The sequence below is a fragment of the Malaclemys terrapin genome, chromosome 7 (assembly GCF_027887155.1).
Source record: "Malaclemys terrapin pileata isolate rMalTer1 chromosome 7, rMalTer1.hap1, whole genome shotgun sequence".
Taxonomy (NCBI): Eukaryota; Metazoa; Chordata; order Testudines; family Emydidae; genus Malaclemys; species Malaclemys terrapin.
Window position 1 is genome coordinate 114753403 of NC_071511.1, and position 17071 is coordinate 114770473.

The 17071-nt window shown below is 43.6% G+C and overlaps 1 protein-coding gene across 6 annotated transcripts in view; it reads right to left on the reverse strand.

Moving 5' to 3' along the window:
* The window catches only part of ATRNL1 (attractin like 1), a 991165-nt gene that overhangs the window by 375015 nt on the left and 599079 nt on the right, over positions 1-17071 (reverse strand). For all 6 annotated transcript variants that reach the window (XM_054034053.1, XM_054034052.1, XM_054034051.1 and 3 more), the window contains one exon: positions 15422-15483. In XM_054034053.1, the coding sequence (XP_053890028.1) occupies positions 15422-15483 (62 nt within the window). The remainder of the gene's footprint in view (positions 1-15421; positions 15484-17071) is intronic.

Consider the following 17071-nt stretch of genomic DNA (forward strand, 5'->3'; position numbering starts at 1 on the left):
GCCATGGTGCGGGTGGCCGAATCAGCCACATCAAAGGCTGCCTGCAGCAAAGCTCGGGCAATGAGCTTACCCTTTTCTACCAAGGAAGAAAACTCTCCTTGGAGTCCTGTAGCAACAGTTCCATAAATTTTTCAGTCGCTCCGCAGGAGTTGTAACTGTACCTACTGAGGACAGCCTGGTGATTAGTAATTTGGAGCTGGAGCCCCCGAGTGGAATAAATTTTCCTCCCAAAGAGGTCCAACTTTTTAGCCTCCCGGTTTTTTGGGGAGAGTCCCTGGTAATCTTGGCGCTCCCACTCATTAGCCGCCACCACCACTAAGGAGGTCTGGCGGGGATGAGTGTATAGGTTCTCGAACCCCTTAGAGGGAACAAAGTATTTTCGTTCATTCCTCTTTGCTGTTGGTGGTAAGGAGGCGGGGGGTCTGCCGCAGGGTCTTGGTGGTATCCTGTATTGTTTTAATGAGTGGCAAGGCAATACTGGAGGGACCAAGGGGGCAAGAATGTCCACCATGAGGTCTGATGTTTTGACAACCTCCTTGGCTGGGATCTCCAGGTTCTGCACCACCCTTCTCCTCAGCTGCTGGAGCACTCTACTGTCCTCTAGGGCAGGGACCGTCAACGTTCCTGCCACCACCTCAGCAGGTGAGGACGAGGACGAGGCCCTAGCTGGGTGCGGGTCCTGTTCCCTTCCCTTCGCACCAAGGGGATCTCGTGGTGCCTGGTCTTCTGGTGTGGTCGGTGCCGGCGTGCTGAATGGTTGGTGCTGTTCCGGATGAGGTGCCGGAGGCACATATGACTCTGAAGACACCAATGCCAACCTAGAGTAGGACCTCTGGCTCTGGCCCTGACCCTGACCCTGGTGAAATACCCAAAGGTCCAGAACAGCCACTAGGTGGGAGCCTATCACTGACCAGGCCAGGACCCCAGATGAAGCTGCTGCTGTCCACATCTTTTGGTCCTGGATCGCCTGCTTCTTTTGGACCTATAGGACTCTGCTTCCGACACCGAGGACTTGCTATAAGAAGACTGGAACTCGGGGACAGATGCGGCTTCCCTATCTGCCCGCTGGTGGATGGTACCAGCGACCGGTGCCGAGGAGATGGTGACCAGTGAGGTACCTTGCTGGCTTGCCCCTGCACAGCACCGAGGGTCTCATGGGTGTCGCTGAGACTGAGCTCAGTGTCCTGTCTCGCCCTGGAGGGGAAGGCGGCACCATGAAAGCAATGAGGTCTTGGCAGCTTCGAACGCCTCCAGTGTGGAAGGCACTTGCAGATTACTGCCTTCCCATATAGGGAAGTGCTGAGGGCTTGGAGTTGACTGATCCCATGCAGGAGCAGGAGTCGCCGAGACCCTAGCCAGTGGAGTCAAATTCCCGTGGCCCGATGTGGGTCTCAAAGTGACAGGCTTCTTCTAAGTCAGTCTGGGTATGGGGGAGTGACCCCTTTCAGGTCTTCTCTTCTTGTGGGACACTGGATTGCAAACGGTGCCGCCCACTGCCATGCATGGAGCTCCGATGTGACGAACTTTGCTGGTGCTGAGGGTCTCTGGCAGAGTCCTTCCTCGGTGCTGACTCATGTCTTGTCGGTGCCAGCGCACTGCACATCGACGTTGAGGTGCTCGGCATCGGTTCCACTGAACTGGAGTCCAAGTGAGGAGGAAGAGCGGCCTCCATCAGAAATATCCTGAGGTGCAGATCCCTCTCCTTCTGAGTCCTCGGACAAAAATCCCCTGAAGATCTTGCAACATTCTTTCTGGTGGCTTTCCCCCGAACACTTCAGGCAGGAAGTTTGGGGGTCACTTCTTAGCATAGACTTGTCACATGCTGCGCAGTGTTTAAACCCCAGGGACCGATGCATGCCCCAATACCGGGGGAAAAAAGGAGGTACCCCCAAATAAAACCTATCTAAACTATACTACTACTATAACCTAACTATTTACAGGGGGGACGGACAAAAGTTCAAACTACTAGAGAAGTTATGCTTGCAAGTGATAACGATCATTCTGGCTAACCGTCACAGATGGTAAGAAGGAACTGAAGTGGCGGCAGGTCGGCAGGGCTCTATATTCAGCGCCAGGGAGGCGTGACTCCAGGGGGTGCCTGGACTGACCCAACGGGTACTGTTAGGGGAAAAACCTTCTGGCTGCCATACACGCGGCACGCACACACCTGATTGGAATTGACATGAGCAATCAAAGAAGAACTATGGAATAGAATCCATAACTTCATTCCTTTCAAACGCCAAACTTGTTCAGATAGAGTTTTGGGTGTGCGAGGAATGAAAGATTAGTCCTAGCGAGATTGAAAGATTTGCCTCCCAGCATCAGAAACTAGATTAGAACTCACAAGTTCTTTGGCTCCCAGTTCTGTGCTTACTCTACTAGACCATAAGCAAGGAAAAAACCAGGAAAACTGAACATGGACAATTTTTTATATATAATAAAGAACGTAGTATATTAAAATTAGGTTCCTTTTTCCAGCCTAACCTACTGGATAAAACATTATGTAATGTCCAAACTGTTTTTAAAATCCCAGCTGCATCTATGCCATTACAATTATAATTTCACATAAAATTTGCAACCATTGAAATCCACCTCATAATTTACAGAGAAGAAAGTTAAGCCTTAAGTTCATTAACTGTTTTTATTTGCCAGGGCCCGTAGACACAGGTTTCATGTTATTCTGGGGACAGAATTTCTTCAGCATAAAAATTATATAGAGAGATAATTCGTATTTACAGTTTAGGAAATTTTCTAAGGAGACTTTAACTGATTCTAAGAGGGTAAAAAAGTCAATCTTGCCAAGTTTGGGTGAGGATTAAAAAGTCGTCAAGGCATCAGCTAAAAAACAGTGAATCATCCCAACACAGATGCCACAGTTTCTGTAAGAAAGGAGTCCGTTAGTGATATATTATTAGCCTTACATATCTGATTGCATTTCTGCTCTCTCTTACACAAAAGGTCAGTGAACCAGTAGACACAATGAAGCATCCTGATATAAAAGGATGTAAGTAAATGGTTTAATCTGTAGTATGAATATCACAGCCTAGAGCACTGCAGCTTCTGTAATATCCTGCTTATTTCTTCAAAAAAATTAGTATTTCAACCAAGTTTTGCTACAGTGCATATACTGCATAAGATGCTTGTAGATTAAGTATGCTCTTCTGGATCTGGCCATAATATCTATGCTTTCATGTATACAATTTTAAATAACTTGCTTACAAAATGTTCCTTTTTATAATTTTGATCTTTAATACATCAGAAACCCCTATGAAAATGTATTCTATTTTGCTGTGTTTCTTATCAAAGTAATTGAATGTGCATTTCACATGCTTCTAGGTCTTACCACCCAACCTTCACAAGGCAAGCAATCATGTTAAACAACTATTCCAAAGCATAGTTTAAAAACAAGTGGTGTTGTCAAACCAGAATGTTTCCTCTTTTTGGCTGGACAGTACGAACGGGGTCATACCATATGCTCACCAGGTTAAAAAAACAGCAGGCTAGACAAGAAAAAGACCCGGAGTAATATATATTTTCTAAATCAGGTTAGAACATGTTGTGGCTTCAACCATGTTTAAATTGTGCTTAATCCAAGTTATTTATTCTCAGGCCTGCCGACAGGGGGGCAAAAGGGGCATTTGCCTGGGGACCCAGGCTGCTGCTGCAGGGAGCCCCGGGCCCTGTTAAATTGCCCAGGTGGGCCACAGGGCTCAGAGGCGACGCCGGGGGGGGAGAGGGGTCGGTCATCCACCCTCCCCAGATGCCTGCTCGGGGCACTCAACCCAGCAGCCAGCCCCAGATGAGGAGAAGAAGGGGGCAGGACCAGAGCTGGAAGGGAAGAGGCGGGGCCAGAGCCTCTCCTCTTCCAGCCACGCTGCCCGGTGCAGCGCAGCGGCTGCCCTGGGACTCAGCTTCTCTAGGGACAGTGGCCGAGTGAGCCAGAGCCCTCCCGGCATGCTCAGAGTCGGCTCCTGTCCCCAGAAGCTGAGCCTGGGGAGGCGGCCTACTGCTGCTGCAGCCAGGTGCTCTCCCAGGCAGCTGCTGTGCTGCACCGGGCAGCATCTGGGAGTGGCTCCGGAGCCTGGCTGTCAGAAGAGCAGCCAAACAGCCAGTGGAAGCCAGGCTGGTGCAGCAGGAGGACACAGCCCCCTGCCCAGGTAATGTGGGATGGGGAGGAGGAGACGGGGAGAGTGCAGGTGCAGGGCAGGGAGGAGTCACGTGGGAGATCATGCAGGAGGGGTCACATGGGGATGTCACGTATCCCCCCTTAGCAGATATCCCCCTTTGAGTCCCTCCCACTAGTTGCCTCTGGCAGGGCTCCTAGGTGTGCACGGGATGGGACTGGCAGTGGGGAAGGCAGCCGGGTGGGCATGTGGAAGTCCTGGCCATTCCGGAAGAGCGCGGCTAGCAGGGCAGATGGCAGCTCACTGGGCAGCAGAAGCACAGCCGGTAGTAGCTCACTGGGCACCTGCCAGCGCAGGTGCAGCACCACCCACATGTTGGGCAGACTGCGTCCGCGTCCCATTGACTGTTCTGCCCTGGGGCCAGGACTTGCTGTCTGTGGGCCTGTTTATTCTGTAGATGAACCTTGAAAACACGACTTGCCTATTACTGTTTCTGAGCATTATTCACCATTGTTGTTACACGCTACAGAACCATCCAGTTATTAAAAAGTTACTTGCAGATACTGAGGGATCTTGTGTTAGGCTTCACATTTTGCAACATTTGTTCGGTAAGAAATGACTGTTGTACACCACCTTAAGGTCAATTGACCATTGTTGCCATTAACTCTGGTATGTCAATTTTAGTGACACAGGTTTCCACATGTTCATGTCAGAATTGTTTCTAGCTCTTCAATGCTAGCGATCCTAAGGAAATAACACTCACTTGAATACCTCCCGACATTTACAATTTTGTCTGTGTGGGAATGATTTGGGAGTTCTGTCCGTACCACTTCTGAATTGAGGATGATTTTATGAAACAGTATCATGAAATTATTGTGTCCTGGAAAGCCTATACATATGTGGATCCACTATGCGTTGGCAGGGTTGTGTCATGTTTCTGTCATGCCAGAGACAATGGTGAGTGATCAGCACTCAATGATCGTCTATTCAAAGTAAAATGCTTTGGGACAATGGATTTGTTCAAACTGAGGGCAGGTCTACACTACAGCCAGGATCGACACTCTACCGGTGGGTGATTTAGCGGGTCTAATAAAGACCCGCCAAATTGACTGCAGATGGCTCTCCAGTTGACCTCTGTACTCTACCCCCGACAAGAAGAGTACGGTAAGTCGACAGGAGATTTTTTTCCCATCGACCTCCCACAGTGTAGACCCCGCGGTAACTCAATCTAAGGTAGGTTGCCTTATTCACGTAGCTGGAGTTGCATAGCATAGGCCAACTTACCACGGTAGCATAGACATAGCCTGAGAGAAGACACTTCCTCCTCTTATCTGAAGGGAGGAAGGTGTGGAATGTAATGGAAAATTACCAGAACTAGAGCAAAAGAAGCAAATGATCCCTGCTATAAAGGAACTCACAAGGGGGATCTGAGGGGAGAGTCATTTGGTACCAGATTAAGATGAGAGAGGCTGATGCAGGGCAAGGAGGCAGATGACCCTGCCTGTCTGCCTGCCAGCTTGTGTCTCTCACCAACAGAAGTTGGTCCAATAAAGGATATTACCTCATCCACTTTGCCTGACAGAAAAAACATGATCCCCCAAGGACTCCCAAGGGAAAGGTAAGCTAGTGAGGGACATTGAGTTTAGGATGTTTTATTATTTTGTATGATCTGTACTCTCCTGTATTTTACATGATTAAGGATAAAAGATCATACAGATGTTAGACTGTACAAAGTGTAGCAGCCTTCACGACTGCTGTGTGCCCCTGAGAGTGTTGAACTGTAAGCCAAAGCTTCACAGCTTTCGGGTGGAGTTCTGCGAGGGGAGTGTTTAAGTATTGGGGAGTCTGAAGGGTCAGTGCTGTGCCCAGAGGGGTCTAAGTGGATGGACAGCAGATTCCAACGTTTGGAAGAGGATGCCAAATAGAGGGTCTGTCCCCTGAGAGTGTGCTTAGTGACTCTGAGATTAGGATAGTGGCTGGATTCCATTCAGATTCCAGGATCTTGAAACAATGTGGGGATCCAGAGCACAGAGGCTTGGATTCCTTTAACAGCAGTTCTAGTAGCAGGTTGTGCCCGAAGAATCCCTCAATGCCCACTGGCAAAGGATTCACTGTCATGTAACGGCAACTCCTATCAGGCCTGCCAAACTCACAACACCTAACATATTGCTGTCATAGTACTTATCTATAAAGAACATTGTGTAGGGTATCAAATGAAAGCTTATAACGTTATGGTCACCATAAACATTGTGAGATGTATATATGGACGTTGTTCAAGAAGCTGTATGTATAGACTAAAACTATGTTTAAATTATGTAAACAGGCCGGGTAGATAAACACCTTTTTCCCAGACAAAGGAATGTTGATTTATTTGTGTTCCTAGGTCTCTGATGTAAATCAAGTACTGTGTAAGTCAACACAAAGCAAACTTCATTTGCATATTAAGTCAATATGAAAAGCAAGTCAATGGGAGAATGAGAAAGACAATATGGCGTCAGCACACTGAAGAACCAACAGCAGAAAAGAAGAACTTTGTCAGGTGGTACACTTCAGAGGGATACATTTCAAAGGTTCTCTGGATTGTAAGGAGGAATGAGAACCCCTTTGGGGGGGGAGGGGTCCATCACTAAGGGAGCAAAAAGAACATCACTTTGTTGTCTCCATGAAAGCTGGATCCTGGCCCAAGGGTCTGGTGACACTGAGAGCTTGCTTTAGGTCAGTAACTTAACTTAGACAAAGAGTTTAGTTTGCTAAGGTTACGTTTAGTCTCCTAGAAGCATGTTATACTTTTGTTTTATTTGTAACTATATCTGTTTCTCCTGTGCTTACTGAGTATCACTTGAATTTCTCTTTGTTAATAAACTTCTCTTTGTTTTATCAAAAATGTGAATTCTTAGTTGACGCAAGTAAGCTGCTGTGCATATTGTCTTTTTGGAGGCAGCAGATTTCTTAAACAGTGAGTGTTCAGTGAGAGAGACTGGATCCCATGGAGAAATGCTCTTCAAGAGGGATTGGGGACTGGGTGCACCAGGTGTTACCTGCAAGGCAAAGTAAAGGCTGGCAGAGTTCTGAGAAGTTTGTCTGGTGTGGTTAACAGACTCAGGTGACAGGAAGCTGTCACCTAATTTAGCTCCAGCAAGTCTCTTTGCCAATGCAAAGGGGTAACAAGGTCACTCATAGTTCTGGGTGCCCCAAGAAAGTGTCGCAGAGGCTAGTAGTGCCTTATTTGCAACAGAGAACATACATTAGAGATTGTAATTTTCCTATGTGTAGTTAGAAGAAAAATCTAGCAAGATTTTTTGCTACATATATACATTTACTATTCATCACATATGTAGTTGCTTCATCCTCTTTGCTACTACCATACCACTATAAAGCAACGTGATGATTTTTCCTTTGGCTTATCTATTCTGATCGATCATTTTCTAGCTATGTCGTCACTAAGCTACACTTACAGTCATTATTGACAGGAGTTGACCCTATGCAAAGAAGCATGACTGCCTTGGCTTCTCTGGAATATGAAAACAAGATGAGGTCTAATACTGAAGGTCATTAACAGATAAAGGAAAAGCACATTTTTCTAATATATTGTTTATTAAGTGTAATTGAGTTATCATCCACAAGGATAAGTGGTAAATTGCTGGCACTACTATAATGGGTCCCACGCTTTTTCTTCTTGTGAGGGTGTTCAGAGTGCCGTTTCTCACCCCTGATCTGGGGTATTAACTGTCCCACTAGTATCCCAGAGAAGGGGAGTGGAGAGGGAGGGACCCGGGCCCGCCCTCTACTCTGGGTCCCAGCCCAGGAGCTCTAGGGATAGCGGTAAACCACTTGAGCTAGCAATTCCCTTCCCTGGGCTACTTCCCTCTACGGCCCTTCAGCTTGGGGGGCTTCCTGCCCTCTCTCTGCTTGGGCAAGGTTTCTCCCAACCCCTTGTGCCTGTGGAGTCCCTCTGCTCTGTACAAGCCGGGTTTCCCTTTACCTAGGGTCTTGGTCTTTTGGCCCCGCTCTTTTCCAAACTCTCCTCTGCTTCCCTCCAAACTGCTCTCCTTCAAACTGCTCTCTGCTCCAACACCAAACCACTCTGCTTCAACTCCTCCAACTCTCTGATTGAAGCAGAGGGGTTTTATCAGGTGACTGGCTTCAGGTGCTCTAATTGGCTTAATTGGCTTCAGGTGCTCTAATTAATCTGTAGTAGCCTCTCTTCCGTCTCCAGGGAATAAGGCTCTCATCATCCTGGGGCTTACAGATCTCCCATCTATCACTCTCCTGCTGCCCTCTGGCCATGTTATATTACAGATATTATCTGACAGAGATATATGATAAGCAATGTTGTCAAGTGTGATACTTCTTTATTTTGTAAAAACAACCGAATGCCAAAGTGCTAACCTTTACCAACAACAAATGATTAACATTGTGTACTGGGGTACTCCAAACGAATAACATAATAGCTCCAAATTGTCTTTAAACTGATGGCTAAAGATACCATGTTTCAACAAAGGTTGACAACATTTGACAAAGGGGTTCAACAACCCTGGAAGGAGGTAGGAAGAACACTACATCAATTCCAAACTAGTTACGTAAGGTAAACAACTCAGAGACCAAGGTGCAGGGGGGCCATTACAATGTACACCACCAGTTGAGACAGGCTGACAGAGAAGGGGATTCACAGAGTGTGAAGGAAGAAAAAAAATGTGAACTAGGGCTTAAGTAAGAGAACAAGATATTGAAGTGCAGGAGGTGAAACAGCTACATGGCTGAAGTAAGGATGTAAGCTTTTTGATTATAACACATAAAGGTACCTGAAGTGCTAAGAAACTTTCCTATTCACCTAGTATGATTTGTGTAACTTGAGGCTGCAGTTGAAGTGTTTTAGTATTGATTTACTAATTACTCAATGTAGAAATGTTTCTGAAAGTACTAAATGCTCACCAGGGTTCAATTATGACTAAGGATATGATTCTGTCATGGAGGTCATGGATTCTGTGACTTTCCGGAATCTCCATGACTTCTTCTGGGGCAGGGCTGGAGCAGGTCTCAGCCCCAGGCCACTGGAGCAACGGCCCCAGGCCACTGGAGCAACTGAAGCAGCGACTGGGGTTGGGTCATCACCCTTGGGGCTGGAGCAGGGCAGTCAGCCCCTGCGGCAGGAGTAGTGGCGGGGCTGCCAGAACAGCTGACCAGCAGCCAGTCCTGGGGCAGCTGGAATAGCTGACTAGTGGTCAGCCTCAAGGCTGCCAGAGCAGCACCCCCCAGACCACCGGAACAGTGGCCAACAGCCAGCCCCGGAACCGCTGGAGCAGCAGCCAGGATTGGGTCAGCCCCCTCTGGGGCTGGAGCAGCAGCAAGCCTCTGGCAGTGCTCTATTTGTGCCCCCCCCCCAGGATATTTTTCATAAAAGTCAGGGACAGGTCACAGGCTTTCATGAATTTTTGTTTATTGCCTGCAACATTTTTACTAAAAATACCCGTGACAGAATCGTAACCTTAGTTATCACCAACATCATGAAGATTTAATTTGGGACTTATAGTAATAATAATTATTATTAATAATAATTAATAATAGTCTCCCTGATTTCGAGGAGGACATAGACAAACACAGTTAGTACTAATGGGTCTTCGCTTGACTCCATTGACCAATTCGGGAAGAACAACATTTACTTCACTGGCCACAGACTAATGAGAGCCGAGTGTAAGCCAAGCGTGGCTAGCAGGTTGCAGTTGCCCAAGACACTCAGGATGTGGCTTACATGCTTGAAGGTTCTTTGTGAGTGGCCCAGGTGGGAGCTACTTCAGCAAAGCATTGTAAGGAACCCAAGGTTGTAAGGCAGGGGTGACGCAGCCGCTCATTAGTCTGGATTGTACCTGGTATGTCACAAACATGCACAGAGAAACGTCATGAGGACAACAGCATTATATACTTTAATTTGTGTCTACAGACAGATTCCATGTTCCTTCCAAATTCAGTGATAAAGGCAACAATATGTGGTGCTGACTTTCTTAATTTGTGCATCCATTTTGTGATCGACTGTCACTTCATTATTTAACATACTGCTGAGATAAACAAACTGTTTGATGGTTTGGAGCATGATACCTTCCAAGATTATTGATGGTTCTTGGTAAAGTTGTTGAAAAGATGGCTGGTACAGCTTTTGTTTGGCTGATGGTAAAGCCAAAGTTATGAGCCACCACAGCAAGGTGGTTTGTACGATCTTGTAATGCTGCTTCAGAATGTGCCACCGAGGTACAATAATCGGAGTAGAACAGTTCCTGGATCAAAGCTTCGCTCATCTTGGTATTTGCAAGTAGACAAGAAAGATTAAAGAACCTGTCAGTTCAAAAGTGTATAAAGTCACCATCTGAAGAGCCATGAAGGGTTTCCTCTAGCATCACAGCAAAGTATAAACAAAACGTCTAGGAGAAAAGACATCCTTACTTCACCACATTTGTGACTGGAAATGGATCGATTAGATCACCATCAACACTAACTTTTCCATCCATGCCTTCGTGGAATTGCCGAACAATATTAATAAATTTGTCTGGGCATCCAAATTTAGTAAGCAATTTCCATACAGCCGTGTGGTTGACCACGTCAAAAACCTTGTTTAGACTGAGAAACATGATGTACGAAGGTTGATGTTGTTCGTGACATTTTTATTTTGATTGTCAGACATGCCACACTACTCCACTGAACATAAAAGCTACACTGTGACTCAGACCAAACTTTGTCAACCAGGAGCTGGTTCAAGAGAATCCATGCAGGAATGTTACTGGGCACGGAGAGCAAGGAGATGCTGCAGTAGATACCATAGTCACTGTTTAAGCCAGGGGTCGGCAACGTTTGGCACGCGGCTCACCAGGGTTAGCACCCTGACGGGCCAGGCCAGTTTTATTTACCTGCTGACGCAGCAGGTTCGGGAAGCTGCGGCCAGCACATGGCTCGCCCGCGCCACTTCTCGCCGCCCCCATTGGCCCGGGACGGTGAACCAGTGGTGGCCGTGATCTGCCGAACCTGCCGCGTCAGCAGGTAAGTAAAACTGGCCCGGCCCGCCAGGGTGCTTACCCTGGCAAGCCGCGTGCCGAACGTTGCCAACCCCTGGTTTAAGCCTTTGCACTTATAGATAGTGACAAGGTTAGCATCTTTTAGTTGTTGCAGTATGCAGTTCTTGAAGCCAGACGTGATAAGAATTCAAAAAGCTTGTCAATGAGATGATTTCCTCCATGTTTGAAAACTTCAGCTGGAGTGCATCAGGACCAGGATATTTGTTATTTTTCATTGCTTGAACAGCCTCTAACACCTCGGCTCATGAGGGTGGATCAGGAAGTGCATTAGATGTAGGTAGTTTACAGACATTATCCAGTGACTCATCAGGGACAGTAGACAGATGATTAAGTAATTCAGTAAAGTGTTCACACCACCCTTGGTGGATGATAGTGTGATCTGTGATGAGAAATTCATCATCAGCACTTGTTAGCGGTAAAGGCAGATTGGGTAGGGCTATACATAGTTTTGACCATATCATAAAAGGTTTTGGGATCATGTTATTCTGCAAGGAACTGCAATTCAGCCACTTGGTGTTCAAACCACATATTTTGCTTTTGGCAGAATTTGTGTTGAAGTTCGCTGCAAGCTATTCTATATCTGGCCTTTTTCAACTCAGAGGACAGGTCAGGTAAGAGCACATTATGACCTTGCCTGTTTGGCATGAAGAAGATTTGATATTTCAGAACCATTATCACTGAGCCAAGCTGCATGATGGCATTTCGTATATCAAACACAACTGACAACTTTATTAGAGATTGTATCACATAGGATTACACCCATTAAGCAGATACATCATCATTGATCGTTGGAAGTTTTCAAAATGATAGTTAGCTGTGTTGATAATTGTTCGGTGGTGGATGGATCTTTCATCCAGGAAACATTTAGATGCTTAGATGACTGGTTTTTATGCATTTTTGGACAAACAGAAAGGGAGAACTTTGACTGAACAAGACAACGGTCAGTTTAGCAATCAGCTCAGTGTAATACCCAGGTTATGTGCACATCCCATAGGTCCCGCCATCGGACCAACACATAGTCACTCAGATGCCAATGACATGACCAAGGATGCATCCAAATTATTTTGTATTTGTCATGGAAATGGAAGACAGTGTTTGTGATAAATAATTGGTGCCCAACATGTCACCAGCAAAAGTAAGCCATTACTATTCATTCTGCCAAAGCTATGTTTGCCTCGTATGACGCACCATGTAGAATCATCATCGCCAACATGAGCAGGGAGTCAATCAAATCAGATTATTTAGTGTGTAGCAAATTTGCTCCTTCCCCACATCAGAGTTAGTGATTTTTTGCGTGTAGGACTGATTACTGAAGCATAACATCCACCTCTCAGAGCAGCTGATGCTTCATCAATCTGTCATTTATACCAATGGGTAGGCTCTCCAAACAAGAGACAAGATTTTTTCTAATTGCAAAGCCATCTCCCATGTTATGTGGCTTGTTTTGTAGGCGTCCCTTCCAGAAGAATGTGTACCCTGAACTCTTCTCAGTCAGTTGATCTTCTTCAGCAAATTACTTCTCACTCAGCACCACAATGTTGATGCGATATCTTTCAAGCTCTTGAGCAATCAGAACGATCTGCCTAGCAGGACAGTCAGTTTGATCTGGACAATCAAGGAGTGTACGGACCTTTCATGTTATAACTCTGAGACAATAGGAGACTTTTCAAGGCATGTGTAAGTTTCAACCATGTGATGGAACACCTTCCAGTTACAGTACACTGGCCACAGCTGTTCAAGATGAGCAATTTTTAGGACACCTTTTCTAGCCCCCTCCTCAGATTGCCGTCAGCTATACTGTCCCTGAATAAAGCAGTTGGGTAAATCATGATGCTGCCAACTATGGTTTCCCCCCAAGTCAATGCAGAGCCTCTCTTGCTACAGAGGGCAGGAGGAGAGGCAATGGGTCTTCAAATACTTAAAAGGCTGCCATAAAAAAATGGAGAAAAATTGCCACAGATGGCAATTTGTTGGATTTCTGTATGTTGCCACAGAGGGCAGGAAAAGAGGCAATGGGTTCAAAATACAGTATAACAATTTTAGTTTAAATCTCAGAAAAAAATTCCTAATTGTACGAACAGTACAATACTGGAACAAACTGCCTAGGGAAGTCATAAAAGCTCCTTCATGGGAGGTTTTCAAAAACAGGCTGGATAGCCATCTGTTTTGGATGGTTAAGATAACAAATCCTGCATCTTGGCAGGGGGTTAGACTAGATGACCCTTGTGGTCCCTTCTAACCCTATGATGCTATGATTGTAATCTGGCCAGTTGCTAACATGCATCACAGCTCCAAACTTGCTACTTTTATGAAAAATTTCAGGGAGATGTCAGCCTTCTCAAAACTTATAATCACTCTTTTCAGAGCTATGAATCTATAGCATTTATATATTGCTTTTCATCTCGATGCAGCCAAGTAATTTGTGCATGTATGTTGATAAATAACAGCCTCACTATCACTGTTTGACAGCTGACTATGGGATCATGTGTTTAAAAAAAGAAAGAAAAACAACAATATAAAATTAATTTAAGCTAACTTCCACCTAGGTGACATCATTAAGAATCGTCATTTTATATATCACTATACTATATAACTAAATTTGTACTTTCCCTCTTGTGTAATCTCAAAATGTAATTTTGGTTGGATTAGTTTTCAAGTGATAGGTAGCCTTGGAAATCTAAAAATTTCAAAATCTTAAATTCTAGAAGAAACAAATGTTTTCAAATAATGCTTTAACATTTTAAATTCCTTTGTTGAAGAATATCATAGAATCTTACAAAAAGGTTTATAAATTTGATGATGTTTTTGATCCCAAAATACGTTTTGATCACCACTCTATTACCATTACAAATCTCATATGTAAGAATCACAATACACCTGCAGCTGGAGTGTGTCCGTGGCATGCCAGGTCACTCATATGAGCCTTCATCATGTCTTAGTTGGATTACTGTAATTAATTGTATATAGAATTTCTTGTTTTCTTTCTACAAGCTACCATGTTTTCAGATTTCTATAAGAAGATTGCTAACATTAGTGAAACACCTCTGTGCCAGTGTCTGTGCACAGCTTCACTACCATAGGAGAATCACTAGGGAAACTGTACCTTCGGCAGGCACAATTTCTCTAGATATTGCCCTGTTTGTGGTGAAGGAGGAAAGATGGGGATACCCTTTGCATCAGACAATAGGTACAAGATTAATGTGTTAGTCTGGGGAGTAGAGATCTCATGGCTTGCCCACTTCTGGGTGAGTTGTATCCCAGAGGGGGACACAGAGGCAAGCAGTCCACAAATTACTTAAGAGCTGGCAAAGAAAATTAAACAATTTTTAGGCCAAATCAGCGACATCACCAGAGCTGCACTCATTTACCTAAGATGAGGATATTACCCTTTGAGCATAAGAACCAATCAGAGCAGATTAGATTGAAGTAGCTAACCGGATTAGAGAGATTTGCATATACATTGCACAGTTATTGGGAAATAAACATATAGCAATTATGTAAATCTTGCACTCTGGTGAATAATGGCTGTCTGCCATTGTACACAAATTTGCATACTGAATGGTTATTGGGAAATAACTGAACAGTGATACTCCAAAGTAGTGTAGGTAATTCATACACGTTAAAAGTTACACATTCTTATAAAACAGTTGATTTTTTAAAAAGTGTTTCAATTTAATCCTGTTTTGGATCAGAGAATAGTCCTACATTTTCAGATAGGGACCAACGCTGCATTCCTTCCACAGCCAAATCTCACAGCCCACTTGTCTTTTAACAACATATTCAAGAAAGGAAAAGTGAAGACTCTCTTGATTTTGTTTAAAAACAAACAGTTTTCTTCAACAGCTTTCGTAATATGAGTTTATAGTAATAATTCTATCCAAAATACTTATTTCAAAATCATCACATGCAGGTCTACCTGCATTTATATAAATCAGCATAACTGGCCTATGATTTCTATTACATACTAACATTAAAGGTATACAGTTGGAAAAATATTTTGGCTAATCTTTGCATAAAGAATGCAAAGACTATCATTATTATAGCCAAGAGGACAATAACTGTATTTACCCAAAGTACAGAGATAAGGATCCTCAATAGTAGTAAATCAGGGTTGGCACACATAAATTAAAGGTTTCCATGTAGGGATTTCTTAAGAATTAAGAACTGGCAAATCTAATGCTTTGGTGGAACATAAATTAGTATGGATTCAATTAGACATTAGAAGAAGCAATTTACCTGAAGAAGGTGACAAAGAACTGCACAAGATCCATGATGGTGTTGTGCTGTGAAAAGGCAACCTGCAAATAAAAATAAAATAATTACCACAACATTTTCACAGTCAACAATCCCTTAGAATGTTCTAGAAATGGGTGATTTTTTGACTCCACAGATGATCAGTTTAAAGTGTAATGTCGGCATGGTCTGCATACCTGCACAACATCCACTTACCATAAAGAGAGCTGGGTAAATAACTTCCAAAACAGGTGCTTAAAATGGATCTCTTTATGTGAAGTGCAAAACAATGGAATGCAGTCATCATCTCATATTAAATTTAATGGAAATATACACATAAGAATATAATGTGACATGTATAATACCAGGAACAAAATTTTGAAGATTAATAGACAGTTAATAGACAAATAGATTTGAAGACAATTCCAGGAAAAAAACTATACAGATTGGTTTTGTTATATTTAACTCAGCAATATTTTAATTATTTTCATTTCCATTTTAGTTAGGATATTGAGAACAGATTTTAAAAGCGACACTCAAAAACATTCTATGCCATTAAACCAAGACATTTTTTTCCAAGATAAAGCACACTCCAACATATTTTTTAAAATAATGTTAATTTAAAAAACAGGTAAATTTGGTGCATAATAAAAACAGATTATTCCAAAACAAACACATATTAACAAACAGTGTTTTAGGTGAGGTTACTTTTTAAAATAAGATGGCCAGAACTTTGTGCAATATTTCAAATCAAGCCCTTCTATTAGATCTATTCACAAAGCTAGAATAAATTTCCTCTAACATGTTTTTTTAAATAATTGCACATCATACATCCTATAATTTATTTTTAAATAATGTTAAGAGCTGTGTCTAATGTTTTAGAGTTATAGTTGCCAATATTCCATGATCCATCTCTTGTTCAGTGTTTTGTAGTATGTAATTACTGAATTGAGGACATAGTCTATTCTTTATTACTGTTACTGTAGAATTTTCTATAATGAATTGCAAAAGGTGTTTCTCTGACAATGCTCCACCTCTATCCAAGTCATTCTTGTTTCTACTATTTTTCTGCAAAATGGTCTGGTCCTCACTACTGATTATATTGTATTGTGGTATTGATGTTAATGATTATACTACAAAGGTATTTTTGTGCATTCAACTGTCCAAATGGTTCTCTCACACAGAATCTTGGCTTTCCATTATTCCACATTAAGGTTAGAATGTGACTTCAGCCCTACACAGGAGTGGTGTATTAATTTCCCCATTGGAGGGGTAAACCCAGAAGACATAGTCACTCGGACAGACTTCTGAAAATTGCAATTCATCTTCTGCTGCTTTTTTCTAAATAATTTGATGTTGCAAGTATCAGGGGGTAGCCGTGTTAGTCTGTATCCACAAAAACAACAAGGAGTCTGGTGGTATCTTAAAGACCAACAGATTTATTTGGGCATAAGCTTTTGTGGGTAAAAAACCTCACTTTTTCAGATGCATGGAGTGAAAGTTACAGATACAGGTATTATATAATGACACATGAAGAGAAGGGAGTACCTCGCAAGTGGAGAACCAGTGTTGACAGGGCCAATTCAATCAGGGTGGATGTAGTCCACTCCCAATAATAGATGAGGAGGTGTCAATTCCAGAAGAGGCAACACT